At 45.0% G+C, this 18,634-nt stretch overlaps 1 protein-coding gene across 3 annotated transcripts in view; it reads right to left on the bottom strand.

Annotated features, from left to right (window-relative positions):
* Positions 1 to 18,395, bottom strand: part of VEZF1 (vascular endothelial zinc finger 1) — a 57,843-nt gene extending 39,448 nt beyond the window's left edge. Inside the window, exon 1 of one of the 3 annotated variants that reach the window (XM_088451153.1) lies at positions 17,936 to 18,395. In XM_088451153.1, coding sequence (XP_088307279.1) covers positions 17,936 to 17,968 — 33 coding nt within the window. In that variant the 5' untranslated portion in view covers positions 17,969 to 18,395. The remainder of the gene's footprint in view (positions 1 to 17,935) is intronic. The other 2 variants (XM_088451152.1, XM_088451154.1) reach the window with 2 other exon arrangements.
* Positions 18,396 to 18,634: the final 239 nt, after the last annotated feature.

Below are 18,634 nucleotides of genomic sequence, written 5' to 3'. Positions count from 1 at the left end.
TAAAAATCAATAGCTTCTATCTATTTTCACCACTATTACCTCCGTACTGACAGCCCAGGGGTGCGGGGAAGAGCCCCGGGCTTCAGCGTAAGCCTGGGGTGTTCGGGAAAGGGGGGACCCCTTTATTGGGGAGGTTCCCACCTCCCCTGAGATCCCCGGCTTGGGCTGACCGGATTGGGGTAATAAGGCTTTAGGCGGGGAAACCGGTGACCCACTACTTGTTTTCCCCCATATTTTTCAGAACCATGAGTGGCTGAGCGTCCCGGAGCTAGTTATGCTTATTGTGGGGGGACCCTATGTCATTTTACTTATTTTTTATACAGGTATAAACACACAAGCAGTCTTCACATAACTCACCGATATGTGCAGGCTGCTTGTTTGAGAGAGTTTGGCTGCAAGAAGACACTTGCAACTCAGGTGAGAAATCTTATTCTAAACTTCCAACTCGGGTGAGAAATCTCGATCTAATAGACCATCGGAAAAGTCGATTTGGCCTAAACACGCTTCTTAGTAAATTTGAGAGTTTCAGAAGCCTCAAGTCACCCGAGTTTCGGCAATACAAATAGAGTGAAAAAAAAAAAAAAAAAAACCTCGAACAGAATAAACTTAGTAAATATACCAAATAAATTATTTATTTTGTAAGCCACACACACACAATATTATATTAAATAAAACAAAAAACATTATATTATAAAAAAAAAAAAACATTTGCTGTCTGCCTATTGAACAAACTAGCTCCACCTAGTGGGTTGTTACTGTAGGAGGCACAGACATCAAAGACAGTGATACCCCTTTCATATTGTAAACCCGGGTCGCACCCAAAATTTTCTACATGGGTCCATCCCGGCGAGACCCCTTTCAGGCTAGCAGTCCTACCCAGCTTATTGCAGGGTCGATGAGAATCTCCAAGTGCTGGCTCTTCCTATGCTGTGAACGGGTCTCGGGTGGCATCAACCCGGGTTACCAGTTCACACTGCACCGCGAGCCGCGTTAAAACAGTGTTCAACCCTGCTCGTTAACCGGGTTGAAATGCCGGGTATCTCAACCCGGGTTATTTCAACTGGGCTCTTTCACACTGCACAATAACCTGGGTCGCTGTGCATCCACGCAAAATAACCTGGGTTATTGCTGGCGGTGTGAAAGGAGTATTACTGTCACTACTAGGCTAGCTAAGCTAACTAGCCTACCCTCCTCCTTCCGTCCTGTGACAAATGACGTCAAATCACCGTAGATACTTACATCGGATCTAAAACACGCAAGATCCGACGCGGGGAAGACGACATCGCGCCTCTTTCGCATACAAAAATGGCGTAGAGAGCTGAGCAGGGAACCAAACCTGCTTGTGTGTGTGTGTGTGTCGGGACCTAGAGCAAGGGCATTACTGCGCGCGCCAGGAAAAGGGGGTGTGGCCAATGAAAAGAGGCGTGTCTTTATTACACGTCCCCTTTCCGTTACTCTTGGGGGCGTGCCTGGCACTTACGGATATGTCGGGCAGCCCCCAATCGCCGCGGTCACTGTGAATGGATGCCGGGCGCTGCTCTGCCGTTTTCCCCAACCGCGGGACACTGTGGCCCACAGGTGGACAGAACCCGCAAGCTGTTTCAGCGTGGCGCGCGCTGGAGGGCAGGGTGCTTTCTGCCCTTCAGAAACAGGGCAGGGCGCGGCACCCCGCTGAAACAGCCTAGCGGGAACGCTATATATACATACACACACATATATACACAATGGGTGTGCAATAAGTTTCTGGATGTGCAGTGCATAGTTAGAATGGACACAATCTTGACTGTGTGATTGTGAACTTTAAATCTCTAACTAAAGTTCTTGTGAAATTTCAGGGCACAGAACTGTATATAAGCAGAACTGCACACCGAAGACAGCTTGTTCACTGCCTTCAAGAAACTCAATATGGAGCTTAACAGAGACTACTGGAGAGCTGTGATCTTTTACAACTAGAAGAGTGGTCTGGGACATCAGGAGAGTTTTGACCGACTGCGAGCTGCTTATGGGGAGGAAGCATCTTCCCGAACAACTGAGCTTGAGGGGTTTGCAATATTTGGCACAGGAGACGGTCCATGGAAGAGAACACTACGGCTGATCTGTGCCCACCATCACCGAGGACAACGTTGCTGCTGTTTGGGCCATAGTTGGTGGCCGGAAAGGTACATGTGGCCCAGTTAGAGAAGGAGATAGGCATCTCATTGGGATCCATCCACACAATACTCCACAAAAAGCTTGGCCTGAGCAAGGTTTCTGCACGCTGTGTGCCCCATCAGCTGACTTGAGAAAAAGGAGGCTCGGGTGACATGGAGCCGCAACATCCTGGCCAGGTTTGATTGTGGTTGCTCAATCTATCTGGGAGATCATCAGTGGCGATGAATCCTGCATCTATAGTTTCGACACAGAGACCAAACAGTTGATCCAGTGGACCCCACTTGGAGGTGCGCCACCACAGAAGTTGTGAATGCTGTGTGGCCAAGCAGATGGTGGCTGTTGTTGTGGCCAAGACAGGTCATGTAGCTACCATACCACTCATGTAGCAGCGCAGTCACTGAGGACTGGTACGCCAACCAATGCCTGCCGCAAGTGTTGGAAGCCATTTCCAGGCGCCGTTCAAGAACTTGCACTCGTGGTGCCCTTCTCCGTGACGACAATGCACCTGCCCACAAGTGCTGGAAAGTGGTGGATTTTCTGGACCATGGTCATCCACCGTACAGTCCACTCTGGTCTGTATCTCAGAAGTTTGTTGCGTCAGCTAAATGTGCTAGAAGCAAAGTAGAGAGCAACACCCCAGGCAGGAAAGTGGAACTGCACGAGTTGTGACAGGTGCAGGATGCTAGATTGAACATTAGTGGAGACCTATATTATATCCAAACATTTTATTACAGAGCACAATTCCAACCCAGAAGAGATCAACCTTAAAGCAATAGAATATATGTGACACTGGGCAAAAGAGGAGGAGACCTGAGCAACCTACTTTCAAAAAGAGATGTACTGGATATTTGAACTCAGGAGCTCATTCATACCCGTTCGCTAAGATGCACTCTCACTGCTGCCGATGGTATGCAGTGCGCATACCTACAGTATATATAAAGCAGAACAAGAGGGGGAGGAAAGAAAACCTCCAAGAAAACAACTTAATCTTTAATCTCTCAAGACGGCACCTAACGACGACTGAAACAGAGGTGTTAAAAAAAAAAAAAAAAAGGAAGGTCTGTCATTTGGGGCCAACAAACTTCCATAATGGCTTTGATTGGAAAAAGGAATTACATAATGTCTCTCGCAAATTAAGCCTAAAAGAATATTTCCAAAATAAACCTTCCACTATTGATAACTCAGTTTCTGCCCAGTTTCTTAGAAGTATGTCTAGATACACATTCGATCCTATCTCTAGCAATGCATCCATAAAAACCTTCAGTAGGTTACTAGATGACTGTCACTAGATATATCAGTACACCTCAACAGGTTCGACAGACTCAAGTTGAGCGTCAAGCTCTTAAAGGACATTAGTTCAAACCAGGGCGTGGTTATCCGACCTCCAGATAAAGGTGGTGCTATTGTCCTTCAAAACATCGAAGATCATAGGAGAAGAAATTATACGTCAACTGAATGAACCTGGATTGTATATGAATCTTAAAAAGGACCCAACTGACTGATATCGTTAAGAACTAAGAGATCTTCTAACTTTGGCTGCGGAGGAAGGCAAGATGACGAGATCGGTTGTAAAAGCATTATGTCCGGAACACCCTAAGGTGCCCGTCCTTTATACACTACCTAAACTCCATAAGGATGCCGATAGACCACCTGTTAGGCCGATAATAACAGTTGGAGATTCACCGTTTTACCCTACAGCTCAACTATTGTATGGCATTTTATAACCGCTTTTACGCTTAGAAAAGACATTTTTGAAAGACACTACAAACGTCCTCAAATTATGGATGTAGATACTATCCCTCTTGACACACTTTTATGCTGTTTGGATGTGAACAGCCTATATACGTCTACTCTTCATCCAGAACGTATGCAGTGTATGAAAGAATTTCTACGTGAACATTTACCATCAACATCTTTTGACCATAATCTATTTTCGTCCCTCCTGGAGATGACACTCCATAAGAACTACTTCCTGTATGATGGTGCTTTTTTTGTCCAGAATCGCGGATGTGCAAAAGAATCACCAGTTGTACCGTCATATGCGAACACATATGTTCTTTCAAGAAAAGGAAATGTTCACACAAAATGTGGAAGTCCAACAGTAGATCAGATTATTTATTAATTATATAGATGATATATTTATGCTGTGAACCGGAGGTCTGGAAAAGCTGGAGATGCTGATGCAACAAATAATTAAAATTCATCGATTAATTTCACTTATATATACAGCTTTGAGACATCTCACTTCTTGGATGTTCAGATTTATGTCAAAGAAGGAAAAATATATACAGAAATCTATAACAAAAGTACAGATAGGAACACCTTTCTACTGGCATCCAGCCATCACCTAGTGGCCCTGAAACAAGGACTTCCACTCTCTACTAACCAGCGACCCCTCACGGGTGCCGAAATTATTGGATGATCAGATCAGTACATTTTTGTCAAGGGGGTATGACAAAACCCTCTTACTACAACAAAATGAGAAAGTATTGAATATGTATCGATAGTGGCCACAGACCTTCCAATTTTTAAATCCAGTAGACCATTAGCAGCGTTTAGGAGAGGTCGCAATCTTCGAGACCTACTGGTTCATACCGACATCACGGGAAGAGATATACAAGTACGGAAGGTTCATACTAAGGCCCCGAGCTCCTATAAGTGTCTGAACTGTGTCACATGTAAAGTTCTTGATCAACGATAAAAGCTTCAAAACATCCACACAAGGACATATATTATAATATCAATCAAGTCCTCACGTGCACGTCTACTCATGTTCTATATATTATCTGTCCATGCAGACTTTATTATGTATTCTGCGAACGCATGGCTCTTCACAGATCTTCAATCAAATTGGCACTTGCAGGAAAGGAAAATGACCAGCCTGTGGTGCGTCACTTTAAGGACGCGGGACATTCGTTGGCATCCCTACAGTACATGATTATTGTTCATGTTCAAACATAACTGAGGGGTGGTGATAGAGCTAAAATATTGCTAAATAAGGAAGCGCAGTGGATCTTTCGCCTGGATACTGTACACCCTAAAGGACTGAACGATAAAATTAATTGGAATTCTCTGCATTGAAGTCTAGACTGCAATAGATTACTTACATGATAATTAGTGATGGTTTCTCTTTGTGATGCTCTTCTATTTTATTGTGTGTTTTCTGTTGGTATATCTTTTTGTTTATTTTTATATTTTACTAATGCTTTTCTACTGTTTATAATATAATCCATGTGGTTTTATAGTGGCAAGTCATTTTTGTCTGATGGTTGTCCTTTACAGCGATCCCCCTCAGCATTTACCTCTCGTGATGCGACCTGGATGATAGCGCGGGGTACTACAGGGTCCGCTACCCCCAGTGACGGTTGTGAGCCTGATCAGAAACACCGGGTTGGAGTGCCTGGATTGCATGCAGCAGTTACTTGGCAATGTAGACGCGTAGGTCCCGGAAGTGCGTCACGAGTCACTTCCGGTGAACGGAGGCTGCAGGATGGTCAGTATGGACTTAGTCGGCAGTAGGAGTTATTTAAGTGGGGTAAGTGGAGATTATAGGTTTGTTTGTATATGTGGGGTGGGCTTGAGGAAGGGGGTTGTACCCCGAAATACTGACTATATTTCACCTAAATATATGGAATTACTTTTGCGATAGTCTCCGAATGCAGTCTCTTCATTTTGCATATGGTTTTCATCACTGGACAGGCACCGGAGCATGTTGCTAATACTGGGAGTGCCGGTATAAAACTTTGTGATATATATATATATATATATATATATATATATATATATTAGGGGTGTGCGGGTTCGGTTCTACTCGGTTCCGTTCGGATTTAAAAACCGAATCTTATTGGCTATCCAATACTCGTGACAGCTGATAGCCAATAAGATTCGGTTTTTAAATCCGAATGGAACAGAGTACAACCGAATCCGCTCACCCCTAATTTCATATATATATATATGAAGGGAGCTCCGTCGTGCGCATGCGCGAGACCCGACGAGCGACGGGCTCTCCATCGCTCCGGGTCTCGCACCAAAGGGGGCGTGCTGTCGATGTTGATTGACAGCACGCCCCGTTGGTGGGCGTGCCGGGGGCGTCCCTGCCAGACGGAGGCGTTCCCATGGGAACGCCTACCATCTGAAGCTGGCCCCACTGACATCACTAGTGATGTCAGTGGGAGTGATTTTGGCCAAAATCACTCCTGGGCTTGCGGCAGCGAGACCCTACCGCAGGGTCTCCGTCGCAAGCCCGATGGTCGCGATGTTCAAGACAATCGCGACCATCATCATGGACGCTCGCGTATGCTGTGGGTGGTCACCCACAGCTATGCGAGCGGCCAGGAGGCCGCTCCATTTTCATGGAGGGCACTGATTCGGAGCGAGCGCTCTGGTCAGAGCGTTCGGCTCTGAATCAGGCCCTCAGTTTCATAAATTCCCTGAGAAGGAAAGAAAATTCATTATCCACCTTTCTATTTGGGACTGATCATTGGAGCATCTCGACTGCCGCCAACATTGACTGTATTACATTTGGAGCACCTACATTGCTTTCAAGATTGATTGTATTACAGTATATCCTTATTTCTTTTCTTTATACATGCGCCCCTTCTCTTCTTTTTGGTTATCTATTGCATATACGTCTAACAGAGATATAAAGAGAAAGGTGCAGCCACAATCTGTATGTTTTGTAAGAAAACAAGGGCATCTGTTTGTCATAATATATATATATATATTATTTTTTTTATTCTTATATTCTATAGTATTTTCACTATTACCCCCATACTTCCCGGACATCCGGTATGGCGTGTGAATATTTGTGGGCCTGATTCCACTAGGGAAGCAAGCCGTGGTGCCTTACCTGTTGTCCGGGATGTACGAGTTAACAGTAAAACAAAAAAATAGATAAAAGCTGGAGCTAGTTGGCATGAATTTCTTCTAAGTAGAATTTTTAAACAAAACTCGACACATAACAGGTTATGCGTAGGTAGCACTGACCAAAATATTGGGAGTTTCAAATAATTTCCTGACATTTGAGATGAAGTAATTAGCATTCAGACAGCCACAAGGTGGGAGAATATCTTCCAAATGGAAGGTGTCCTAGGAACTGGACCAATGACACTTTATTTGTGGACTGGAGCTTACTCTATGGATGAAGGTCTCCAATCAATCAGAAGTCTGAACTCTAAATGTACTTGTATATACACATGCAAATAGGTGGACCAATATGCTTCAGATCCATCACTAGCACTCTTCTGTGCCTGTCATTAGCTAATACTGAATGAGATTTATAGACACAGAGATGGTCAAAGAACACAAAATGACAATACCTTGTTCATATATTTCGGCACAGTTTTTTTCAATGACTGTCCAAATTCTAAAATCTAAGGAGCAGATTCAATTGAATGTGCCACTGGGAGTAGTCACGATGCTCAGCTGCTCACATATCAGCCATTTACTGTAGTGCTAACATTGCAATCACCTCTATGGGGTGTGAGGGAAAACTTACAATGTCGGTGGAAGCAATGTACCGTTCTGTAACGTCCCATCACGTCCTTAGCACAGAATTGAATTCTTCCCTATAATCTTTCACCAGCCTTTCAAAAATATGAGAAATCGTGGAGGTTAGTCATTGAGCTCTTCAGAAAAGAGGATGATTTACTCTACACAAAAAAGCAGTCTTGGGACATTTTTAATTTAGGGAGTTAAAAATGGTGTCAGGCTGGAACTAGAAAATAACATTCGTAGGCGGGTATTCAATTGTTCTGCCGTTCGGGTGAGAAAAGTACTGCCGGCGCCGACATTTATGCTCTCTGTCTGGCAAGCAAAAATATGTGAAAAGTGTCCTGTGCGCCTGAACATCACTTTTCGCATCTCGGGCAGAACTTTATAGACGGGTTTAGCCACAATACGCACCTAAATCCAGTAGTTTTGGGCACAACAAATGATGAGCGCCTTGAGCAATTACATTGCTCCATTGGGCACCCATTAATTAGTGCAGTTGCCCAAACAATTGAATTCCCCCCCATAGAGCTCCACCTCTCCTGTGCTTACACTTAGAGGAAGAAAACTAAAAGCCTATCATCACCCTTCGGTGTAAAAAATACATCACAGTTCAACAGTAGGAGATACTACATAAACCCAGGTGTAAGGTTGCCAATAAACCCACAAAACTATTACTTGTGCCATCCTTTTGGCAGTCTGATTTATTAATTTATTCCTTGGACCTTTAACAGATCCCATTGACTGGATTTCCATTACATTATGTATGTTATGTGTCTATCCACTGAAACCAAACATGTTTTTATTTTATCAGTTGTAAAAATAAGTGAGATTTGGATTGTCTTCTATGGGATACAGAAGCGCTGTACATTATTTATCATAAGTGATCCCAACTGAATTGGTGAGTTTTAAATGGACTGGTTGTCATAAATGTACACATTCAATATCATACCATCAACTGCATGTAGTTCCCCTTCTATATATGTAATATAAAGTTTTACTTCTTTAAAGTAAAATTTATGGCAAAAAAATTATTCTACATGCAGAACCCTTACTATCTCTAACTCAGTTTGCCAACAAAGGCAAGATCAGCCAAATTGGTTCCTCACATTATATAAGGAGAGTTTCAAGACAGACTACTCCATTTGTAATTATCTAATGTAAATATTAAAATAGATTGCTCCCTCAACCAAGTTTCAGATATGAATCATTAAAGTAAAACACATTGTTCAGCCTGACATTAAGTTGCAGCTAAGTATTACCTCCTTATAGACAATAATTTGGATTGTAATTCAGACAAAATTAAGGATTTACGCTACTGTAACATCACTGGCTCTGCCACCAAAGGTGCCACACAGTGCTGTTTTTTGCATAGCAAGTTTGTAGGCCAATAAAGCAGAGCATCCACTATACAATTTTCTGTCAGATATCTGTCCAATCTGGCTGGTTGGAATGAAAACCTGGTAATGTATGGGAGCAAATGAGTGTCGATAATATGGTCTTAAACACTGAAAAATAGACAAAAAAAATTGTTCAAATTGGTTATATTTGTGTGTTTAAACTAGGGGTGAGCGGGTTCGGATTTCTGAAATCCGAACCCCCCCGATCAGAGGCAGATCCGAGTCAGGCTCGACTTTTCCCGCCTGACTCGGATCTGAAATCGAGGCAAAACGTCATCATCCCGCCTTCCGAGTCTCGCGGGTTTTGGATCCTATATAAAGGTACCCGCGTCGGCGCCATTTTCTCACTCGGCTGTGGACAGTGAAGAGGGAGGGTGGGAGTTAGGGCTGGCTGGGCTGTGTAGTGTAGTGTAGTGCAGAGCTGCGCTGTGCTGCTGTTGTCCACTACTTCAAAGTCCATAGGGGCTGGCTGTGTTAAGCTGTGCTGCTGTTGTTAATAGGGGCTGTGTCCACTACTTCAAAGTCCATAGGGGCTGGCTGTGTTGTGCTGTGCTGCTGTTGTTAATAGGGGCTGTGTCCACTACTTCAAAGTCCATAGGGGCTGGCTGTGTTGTGCTGTGCTGCTGTTGTTAATAGGGGCTGTGTCCACTACTTCAAAGTCCATAGGGGCTGGCTGTGTTGTGCTGCTGTTGTTAATAGGGGCTGTGTCCACTACTTCAAAGTCCATAGGGGCTGGCTGTGTTAAGCTGTGCTGCTGTTGTTAATAGGGGCTGGCTGTGTTGTGCTGTGCTGCTGTTGTTAATAGGGGCTGTGTCCACTACTTCAAAGTCCATAAGGGCTGGCTGGACTGTGTTGTGCAGTCAGTTCTCCATAGGGGCTGTGTCCACTCCAAAGTCCTGTGCAGTGTCCCAGTCCTAAAGGGGTGCTGTAGTGTTGTCCAGGGGGTGCTCTGTCCATCAGGGGTGCTCCCCCCAAGTGCTAAAAAAATAATATATTTTCTGTGTTTGTGAATTGTGTGCGCAGTAGCCGCACGTGCATCAACAAAGTAGTGCCAAGCGTGCGCCTGTGTCATAAGTAAAGGGCCGGCTGGCTTGACCGTTAAAGGGTGCTGTAACCCCCAAAGTACACTCCAGTCCAAACCAAAAAAATATATATTTGTTTGTGACTTGTGTGCACTGTGGCTGCACGTGCATCAACAAAGGAGCAGCGCCAAGCGTGCGCCTGTGTCCCATAAGTAAAGAGCCGGCTGGCTCATTTCTTAAAGGGTGGTGTAGCCCACAAAGTGCACTACTCTCCAGCAAAAATAAAAAAATATTTTCTGTGTTTGTGTGCGCCTTAACCGCACGTATATATCAATATAACATAAATGGAGGACCAAACTTTCTCCGATAAAAATAAAATAGGGAAAGATCAAGAACCACTTCCTCCTAGTGCTATTGCTGCTGCTGGGAGTTGTTCATCATCCCAGAGAGGAAGTAGGAACATCACTACTTTTACTAAACAATTGACCCTCCAACAGTCCCTAGCGATGAGGATGAAGTACGACAGCAGTCATCCTGAAGCAAAACGTATAACTGAGGCCTTGACTGCTATGTTGGTGTTAGACGTGCGTCCGGTATCCGCCATTAGTGCAGTGGGATTTAGACAATTGATGGAGGTAGTGTGTCCCCGGTTCCAAATCCCGTCTAGATTCCACCTGCATCCTCAAAGCAGCAACGACAAGCGTGCGTCTGTCTGTTAAAGGGCGGTGACACCCTCAAAGTGTGCTACACAAACAATTAAAATATTGTTCTTTTTTTTCTGTCTTTGTGAAATGTGTGGGCTGTAGCCGCACCTGCATCCTTAAAGCAGCAGCGACAAGCGTGCGTCTGTCTGTTAAAGGGTGGTGACACCCTCAAAGTGTGCTACACAAACAATAAAAATATTGTTCCTTTTTTTTCTGTCTTTGTGAATTGTGTGGGCTGTAGCCGCACTTGCATCCTCAAAGCAGCAGCGACAAGCGTGCGTCTGTCTGTTAAAGGGTGGTGTAACTCTCAAAGTGCTCCAAAAAATAAAAAAATTTTTTTTTAATGTGTTTGTGACTTGTGTGCGATGTAGCCGCACGTGCATCAACATAGTAGCAGCGCCAAGCGTGCGCCTGTGTCATAAGTCAAGGGCTGGTCCGGACTGAAGGACGTGCCAACAATTTCTGACAAGTCTACTGTCACTGCATATGATACTGTCCTCAAAGCAGCAGCGACAAGCGTGCGTCTGTCTGTTAAAGGATTACATCGGTGACAGCATCCAAGTAGGCATGTCAGACAGTCCGTACCTGTACTGGCAGGAAAAAGAAGCAATTTGGAGGTCCCTGTACAAACTGGCTCTATTTTACCTGAGTTGCCCCCCCTCCAGTGTGTACTCCGAAAGAGTGTTTAGTGCAGCCGGGAACCTTGTCAGCGAAAGGCGTAGGAGGTTGCTTCCACAAAATGTGGAGAAGATGATGTTCATAAAATGAATTATCAACTCTTCCAGGGAGACCAGCCTCCAAAACGTACAGAGGGACCTGTGGTTCCAGCGGGGACGAATTAATACTCTGTGAGGATGAGGAATCGGTGGATGAGGAGGATGAGGATGACATCTTGCCTCCGTAGAGCCAGTTTGTGCAGGGACGGATTAATTGCCAGCTTGTTTTGTGGGGGCCCAAACGAACCAATCATTTCAGCCACAGTTGTGTGGCAGACCCTGGCGCTGAAATGATTGGTTTGTTAAAGTGTGCATGTCCTGTTTATACAACATAAGGGTGGGTGAGAGGGCCCAAGGACAATTCCATCTTGCACCTCTTTTTTTTCTTTGCATTATGTACAGTTTGGGGCCTAGTTTTTCAAACTGCCATCCTGTCTGCCACTGCAGTGTCACTCCTAGATGGGTCATGTGTTTGTGCCGCCCACTCGTGTCGCTTAGCATAGTCATCCAGCTACCTCGGTGCAACCTTTTGGACATAAAAACACTATTGTGAGGTGGGTGTGAGGTGTTCAGAATAGACTGGAAATGAGTGGAAATTAAGGTTATTGAGGTTAATAATAGCATAGGAGCAGAAAAACCTACAAATTCTGTGATTTTAGCTGTTTTTCTGCTTTTTTTCAAAAAAATACAGATCCAAAACACAAAACCCAGAACCCAAAACACGGAAGGGTGGTTTTGGCAAAACCAATCCAGATCCAAAACACGAAGAAAGATCCAGATCCAAAACACGAAAAGTGGCCGGTGCACACCCCTAGTTTAAACCAATTTGTTTGAACAACCATTTTTGGCTACTTTCCAGTGTTTGTCATTTGCTCCCATACATTACTAGGTTTTCATTCCAACCAGCCAGATTGGACAGATATCTGACAGAAAATTGTATAGTATATATAATTAATAACAATAATTAATATTATTCACGTTTTGTAGAGACCTAAATTAGATGCAGTATATACACATTCCATGTGCTAGACACAATCATAAGGTTCAAGGGATTCCCATGTGATAAAAGGGGGGGGCGCGCGTGGAAGGGGGAAGAGTAAAACAATGTCACATCAATAATTTAATTAGTGTACGGTTTAAACTCCGTTATTGTCCCATTTTCAGAGCTATAGTTTTCATTTTAGTACTTGTTTTTATCCACTGCAGCTCTAGCAACCACATCCTGAGGGTATACAAAGTAGTGTTCCTGCTAGACAGCGGGCAGGGCACTGGGGGTGGAGGTGGGAAGTATGTGTGACACGCGCTCCCCCGAAAAAGGGACGTGGCTGGCAAAGTGTGCTTGAAAAAGGGGGTGTGGCTGGCCGGAGATAGAGAGAGTGCTTGTGACACGCCTTCAATCTGTCACACTTGGGGACATGCCCAGCATTTACGGAGGTGCTGTGTTTCCCCCAAGCTCTCCACTCATGGTGATTAGATGCCGTGCATATGTCGTCTATTCACCCGGTGGTAATCGGTCAATGCAACTTATCCCACCTGTGGGACACTGCGGCCTGCGGGTGGGGAAGGGTCAGGGCAGGCAGTTTTATCAGGTGCATTTTGCCCTTTTAAGATCGGGCAGGGCACGGCGCCTCGCTAAAAGAGCCTAGCAAGAACACTAAAGATGTAGGGCTTCCAAACTTAAAAAAAAAAATAAAAAAAAAAAAGACTTCTGGGGTTGTCTGTTTCAAAGCAATAAAACCACAAGTATAACAGATTGCTATGGTAGTACTAATGGCTAACTCCCCCCATACATCAGCAATTGATTGCAGCAATCGTGCAATTTGCAAACGATTGTTTATAAAAAAATCTTTCCCTTTTTCAAATGATTGCCACAATCGATTGAAAAAGGGAAAGATTTTTATACACAATCTATTGCAAATTGCACGATTGCTGCAATCAATTGCTGATGTATGAGGGCCTTTAGATATCCAGAATCAAATGTGTTAAATAATAATCGCTGCTGCCTGTGGCATATGTCACAGCTCTCTGTAGTAAATAATTCAATTTCACATGAGAAATGTATTAATCTCATTTGGGGTTATAAATCACACTGCTGGTAGGTTGTTATTCAATTTTGAAAACCTGGTTCACACGTAATTATATAGATATTTATCATGGTCTGGGTACACGATTCCGGCGCTAATAATGCAGGCAGTCAGAATCCCAGCAGGGTAATCCCGATGCATGCAGGTAAGTATGCTAACCCACCTTTCCCGCAGTCTAAGCCTAACCACTATCCCTCACCGTCAGGATGTGTGCATATATGTATAAATTTATATATGGATAGGGATATTTGAGTATATCCATCTAGCCAAGCAAGTAACACTCCTCACAGCATAAATAAATTTGACAGTGCAGGTGTCCTCAAAGCCGAAATCCAAATGGATATCAGTGTACTGTAAAACAGGTTGCCCGACAGTACTCAGAAAAATCAAAATCAGCCGCAAACAGATACCGTTTCAATGTAATATTTTCTTCAGGGGCCCTCGATGTCCTAACAGACTCTACTATCATAAGGGGTGATTCAATTAATTTGCAGGGGGCGATTCAATAACTTCCTGCAACTAGCACCGAGGCTGCATTTATCACAGATTTCCTCCCGAGACGCAGCTTAATTCTAAGTAGTGCTTTGAGGCTGGATGTGAGTGATGTGTGTGCCGTAACAGCATCACAACCAGCACTTAACACTGCTAATTCCTTGCATACCAACACAAAATAACCGTTTGCAGGTATTAATTGAATAGCTCCTGGGCACTTAGGCCAGGAGCTACATTTCCACAAATTAATTGAATCACCCCATACAGATCTGTTATACCTGTAAATTACCATGCTTAAAAAATAACACAATGCAATAGGGTAATTTCAAATGAATGTATATTAGTGTTAGGAATATATCATATGTCAGTTATTAATATCATGCCAGTCAATACATGTAGAACAGCGGTGGCCAACCCACGGCTCTCAAGTCAGATGCAGCTCTTCCATTCTTCAGATGCGGCTCCCGACAAGGGCCGCCATCAGGGACTTCCTAGGCCCGGACAGAGAAGGGAGCCTGCCCACTATCCCACCGACTAACCGCCACCGGCTCCTATCACCAGCTCTGTGCTGCAAAGCCTGCAATAAAGCTTTTTTCCCCTTTGGAGACCTGCCGGCAGCGTGCCTGGCATCATGACATCACCCCGTACCGCCGAGAGAGGAGCCGCACCATGTGAGGACTGAGGAGCAACAAGAAGTAGTAGGTAAATGTGGGGTTGGCCTTCTGGAATAGAGACAGAAAAGGGCTAGAGGTGTCAAATAGAAAAGAAAGCCAAAAGGACCCTGTTGCCTAGTGTCACTTCAGTGCTGTACAGAAAGATCTCAATTATCAAGAGCATATAGAACTCGTTATACCCTAGTGTTCACTCTCGGTCCAGCGATGGGCAGGGCGCCGGAACTAGAGAAAGGGCACATCTGCACGCACACCTGAAAATGGGGAGTGCCAAGGAAAAGGGGGCGTATCTTTAAGATGCATCCATTTTTCTTCACTCTTGGGAGCGTGCCCGGCACTTAAGGACATGCCAGGCTGCCCCCAAGCGCTGCTGTCAGTGTGAATGGATGCTGGACGCATACCTCTGGTATCCATTCACCGGCGGTGACCGATACATCGGTAGGGGACGGCACCCGCAGGCTATTTCAGTGGGGGCTGCGCCGGAGGGTAGGGTGCCTTTTGCCCTTTAGAACTACGTCAGGGCGCCCCACTAAAACAGCCTACCAGGAACACCAATACCCACACATAATTGCTGTTCAAAAAAAAATAAAAAATACAAGGTCACCTAAATAACTCACCACAGGCCTGACTAAAACTGGGGGTGTGACGTTATAGTAGAGGCATGGCCTAGCTGCCACAAGACCACGCATGTTCTCGGCTTTTTGACATACTTAAAGATATTTTTGGGCTCTTTGCCTCTGACTGGTTGGCCACCCCTGATGTAGAATGCTAGGATACTAAATGCAATTTTATTTTCAAGAAAAATGTAACAATTTGCACAACTTAAAAAAGGATCAAATTGTGTTATCAATGCAATTTTTATTTAATTTTATTCACACACTTTTCTTGTGTGTTCAAAAGAGGTTGACCAATGACATTCATATGTATCATTTTACCATAGTGTATATGCAACCTATATGTAGGTTGTACACACTTAGAATGCATTTAAATAAAAAAAAAAAAAAAAAACTGCACAAGCAAAAATAAAATAAGTTAGCCAATACCAACCAGCATTTCTCAGGTTTTTACTGCAGACTTGGTGCACTTAAGAGGAAGAGGTTGTCATGTTAACAAGTTTAATGCAGATTTGAGGCACTTGGCGGAGCTGCCATGTTAAACAAATAATCACACTGTGACCTTATTGTTTATTAGTGACAATTGTTTACCCTACCTATGTAACTATAAGTTTGGATGACAGCAAATTTAAAAAATAAAAAGGAAGAAGTGGACCACAGATTTACCCAAAACACACAATGAAATGATGAAGAGGAGGGACTTAAATTACACACAAAACATTGGGGGGATATTTCAATGGTTAGCTTATTTCTATGAGTTATTATTGCTATGAACGCATAAAAGGCACAAATTATGTGGCTGCCAGATAAAAAATTTTAGACTCCTGAAGCTAGTGTTACATTATTTTGCCAAAATATTTACACTGCAAAATGCAAAGGAAATAGGCAACAGCAATTCACTCCTGAAACATGCTTCCAGGCAAGCACTAAAAAGGTAGTTTTTTTTAATCCCCCCTTTCCCAGGAAACAATGCATTGATTGACCATTTTATAACTGTAATAACTTGTACTCACATACATCAGTGGTGTACTTTCATACACCATATTCCCAGGTAAGTGACGTTAGTGCATACCTTAAAATATTTTCATTGATCTCTATAAGGACTATTAGTTTACATTAACTGTACTAACAAAAAAAAATAGAACAAGATGAATTCAATGCCTATTCAGCAAGCATAGACAAAGCATTTTGCATGGTGATCTATAACCATATACTACAAATGGATATACCATTTATTACTGTATAAGACCGACAAAAGGGGGGATTGTTCTGACTGTATTTGACCACGGTTAGCAGTTTTAGAGCTGGGAGGCTTCCAAAATTTGAGGATCCCCAGCTACACCAAGAATGGATGCAAGAGTTTCAAATTCATAACTTGACAAGTCAGGAGAGTACAGTTTAAAAAAAAAATTATATATATATATATATATATATATATATACACACATATACACACACACAAACACTTATGAAGTTCAGAGATGTCCAATGGCCACAACATATCATTATCTCCCAATAGCCTCCATTGTTTCCACTCGTGTCTCAGGTAAGATCTCAAAGCGCTTCTCCACTTACTTAGCTGGGACTCTAAAACAAAGGTCTGAGCCTCCACTTCTTAAGAAAAGACGGGTGATGCGCAAGAAAGAAACAATAATGCTTATTGGATTATGGTCTAATTATATATCTCCTACATAAAAAGATGTTGGTGTTTAATGATGCTCAGTTTTATTAATGGTAAGTTTTTATTGTCCCTGCAGCGACCAATATCCTCCTTGTAACACACGGGAGACACTACAGGGTATAGGAGCTTTTTTCTTTGCGGATGAAGAGCAGAACATCCAGCAGTCACACACAGTAAGGAGCCCTGCAGGCGCCACACGCTGCTCTATAGCACTGACCGCGGCAGACACGTACACAGAGACCGCCCCAGGCACACACACACACACCCGGGTGACAGCACCGACCACAGCGGAGACAGCCAGCCGAGCACAGCGCACACACAGCATAGACATTACACGCAGGCAGCGCCGACATGGCGGCTCTCAGCACCCCGGGGTGAGTGACCCGAGCCGTGTCATGGACCCGTTCTAGGACAATAGTGATCGGCCTATGGGATCGGTCTCTCCCTCATGTAACGGGGCCTCTGGCAGGCACATAGCAAGGACACACACCCGGGGCGGTTCGGGGGACACGGTGTCATGACACAGCGGCAGCAACTATAGGGAGGAGCAGAGGCCGCCGTTCACTCTGCGATCAGCTCGGCGGCAGCGGTCGGTCGAATTCATGCGCCTTTGTCCGGCCGCTGCTCCATGATGTCCCGTTATCCGCTCACTCGCTGGCGCCGGGCTCAGTGTGTGTGTGCGGCTCTGCTGTCGCTGCGCGGCCGGGAAAGGAGGAGGCTGTGGAGGGAGGAGGAGATGGTGGAAAGGAGGAGGGGGGGGGGGGATGTTTGCTCCCGGGTGTCCTCGCTTCCCGGGGAGGGGGGAGGCGGCCGCGCTGCTCCGTGGGAGAAGGGTGGGGGTCACCACCGCCGCCCTGGCTCTACGTACCTGGGGCAGACTGAGACATAATAACGTGTATTCAGCCCTTACCTGGAACAGGAAAGCAGTCCAGTTGGCCTCCATGGCGGTGCGGGGAGAGGAGGAGGCGGGAGCAGGAGGGGGAGGGGATCGGCTGCTGAAGGAACAGGGGGGAAAAAAAAAAAAAAAAACGCAGATCCTACATCAGCGCTACAACAAAGCGGCGGCTGTGAACATGGCGGCAGCAGCAGCGCCGCACTACTTCCGGTAACCTCTGGGAGAGACCATTCGGGAGGAGGAGGGAGGATGGGGAGAGAGATGGTGCGGTGGCTCCTGCGCCCTCGGTCATTGGGGAAGGAGGAGGGGGATGTGGGTGGGAACCACGCGACAGTCTCCCTTCCTCCCGCCTTCCGTGGCGGCTGCTGCTAATACGCAGAGTAAATAAACCTCCCCAATGAGCGCTGCTGCGCGTACAGCTCCGGCCGGGTCTCCTGCTGGCTGCGGCGGGGGATGTGCTGTAATGTGTGTGACAGAGAGGAGGCAGCCGCGGGCTCAGCAGAAGCCTCTCAGACACAACCAGCAGCAGCGTCTGCTCCGTCTGTCCCCTCAGTATTATGGTGCCATTTTCTGGCCGCCTATTGTCTTAGTAGTGTGTCCCCTTACTCCTCCTCCCGCCATGTCGTGCCCTGAGGGGGGCTGATCACCCTTGGCCGGCTGAGGTTTATGTTAATGAGCGGAAGAGAAAGTGCGAAGGAGACGGGGTGGCTGAGC

The sequence above is a fragment of the Taudactylus pleione genome, unplaced genomic scaffold, assembly GCF_031769625.1.
Source record: "Taudactylus pleione unplaced genomic scaffold, aTauple2 ptg000538l, whole genome shotgun sequence".
Taxonomy (NCBI): domain Eukaryota; kingdom Metazoa; phylum Chordata; class Amphibia; order Anura; family Myobatrachidae; genus Taudactylus; species Taudactylus pleione.
The sequence above is the reverse complement of the archived record's forward strand: the minus strand, read 5'-3'. Positions and strand labels throughout refer to the sequence as shown.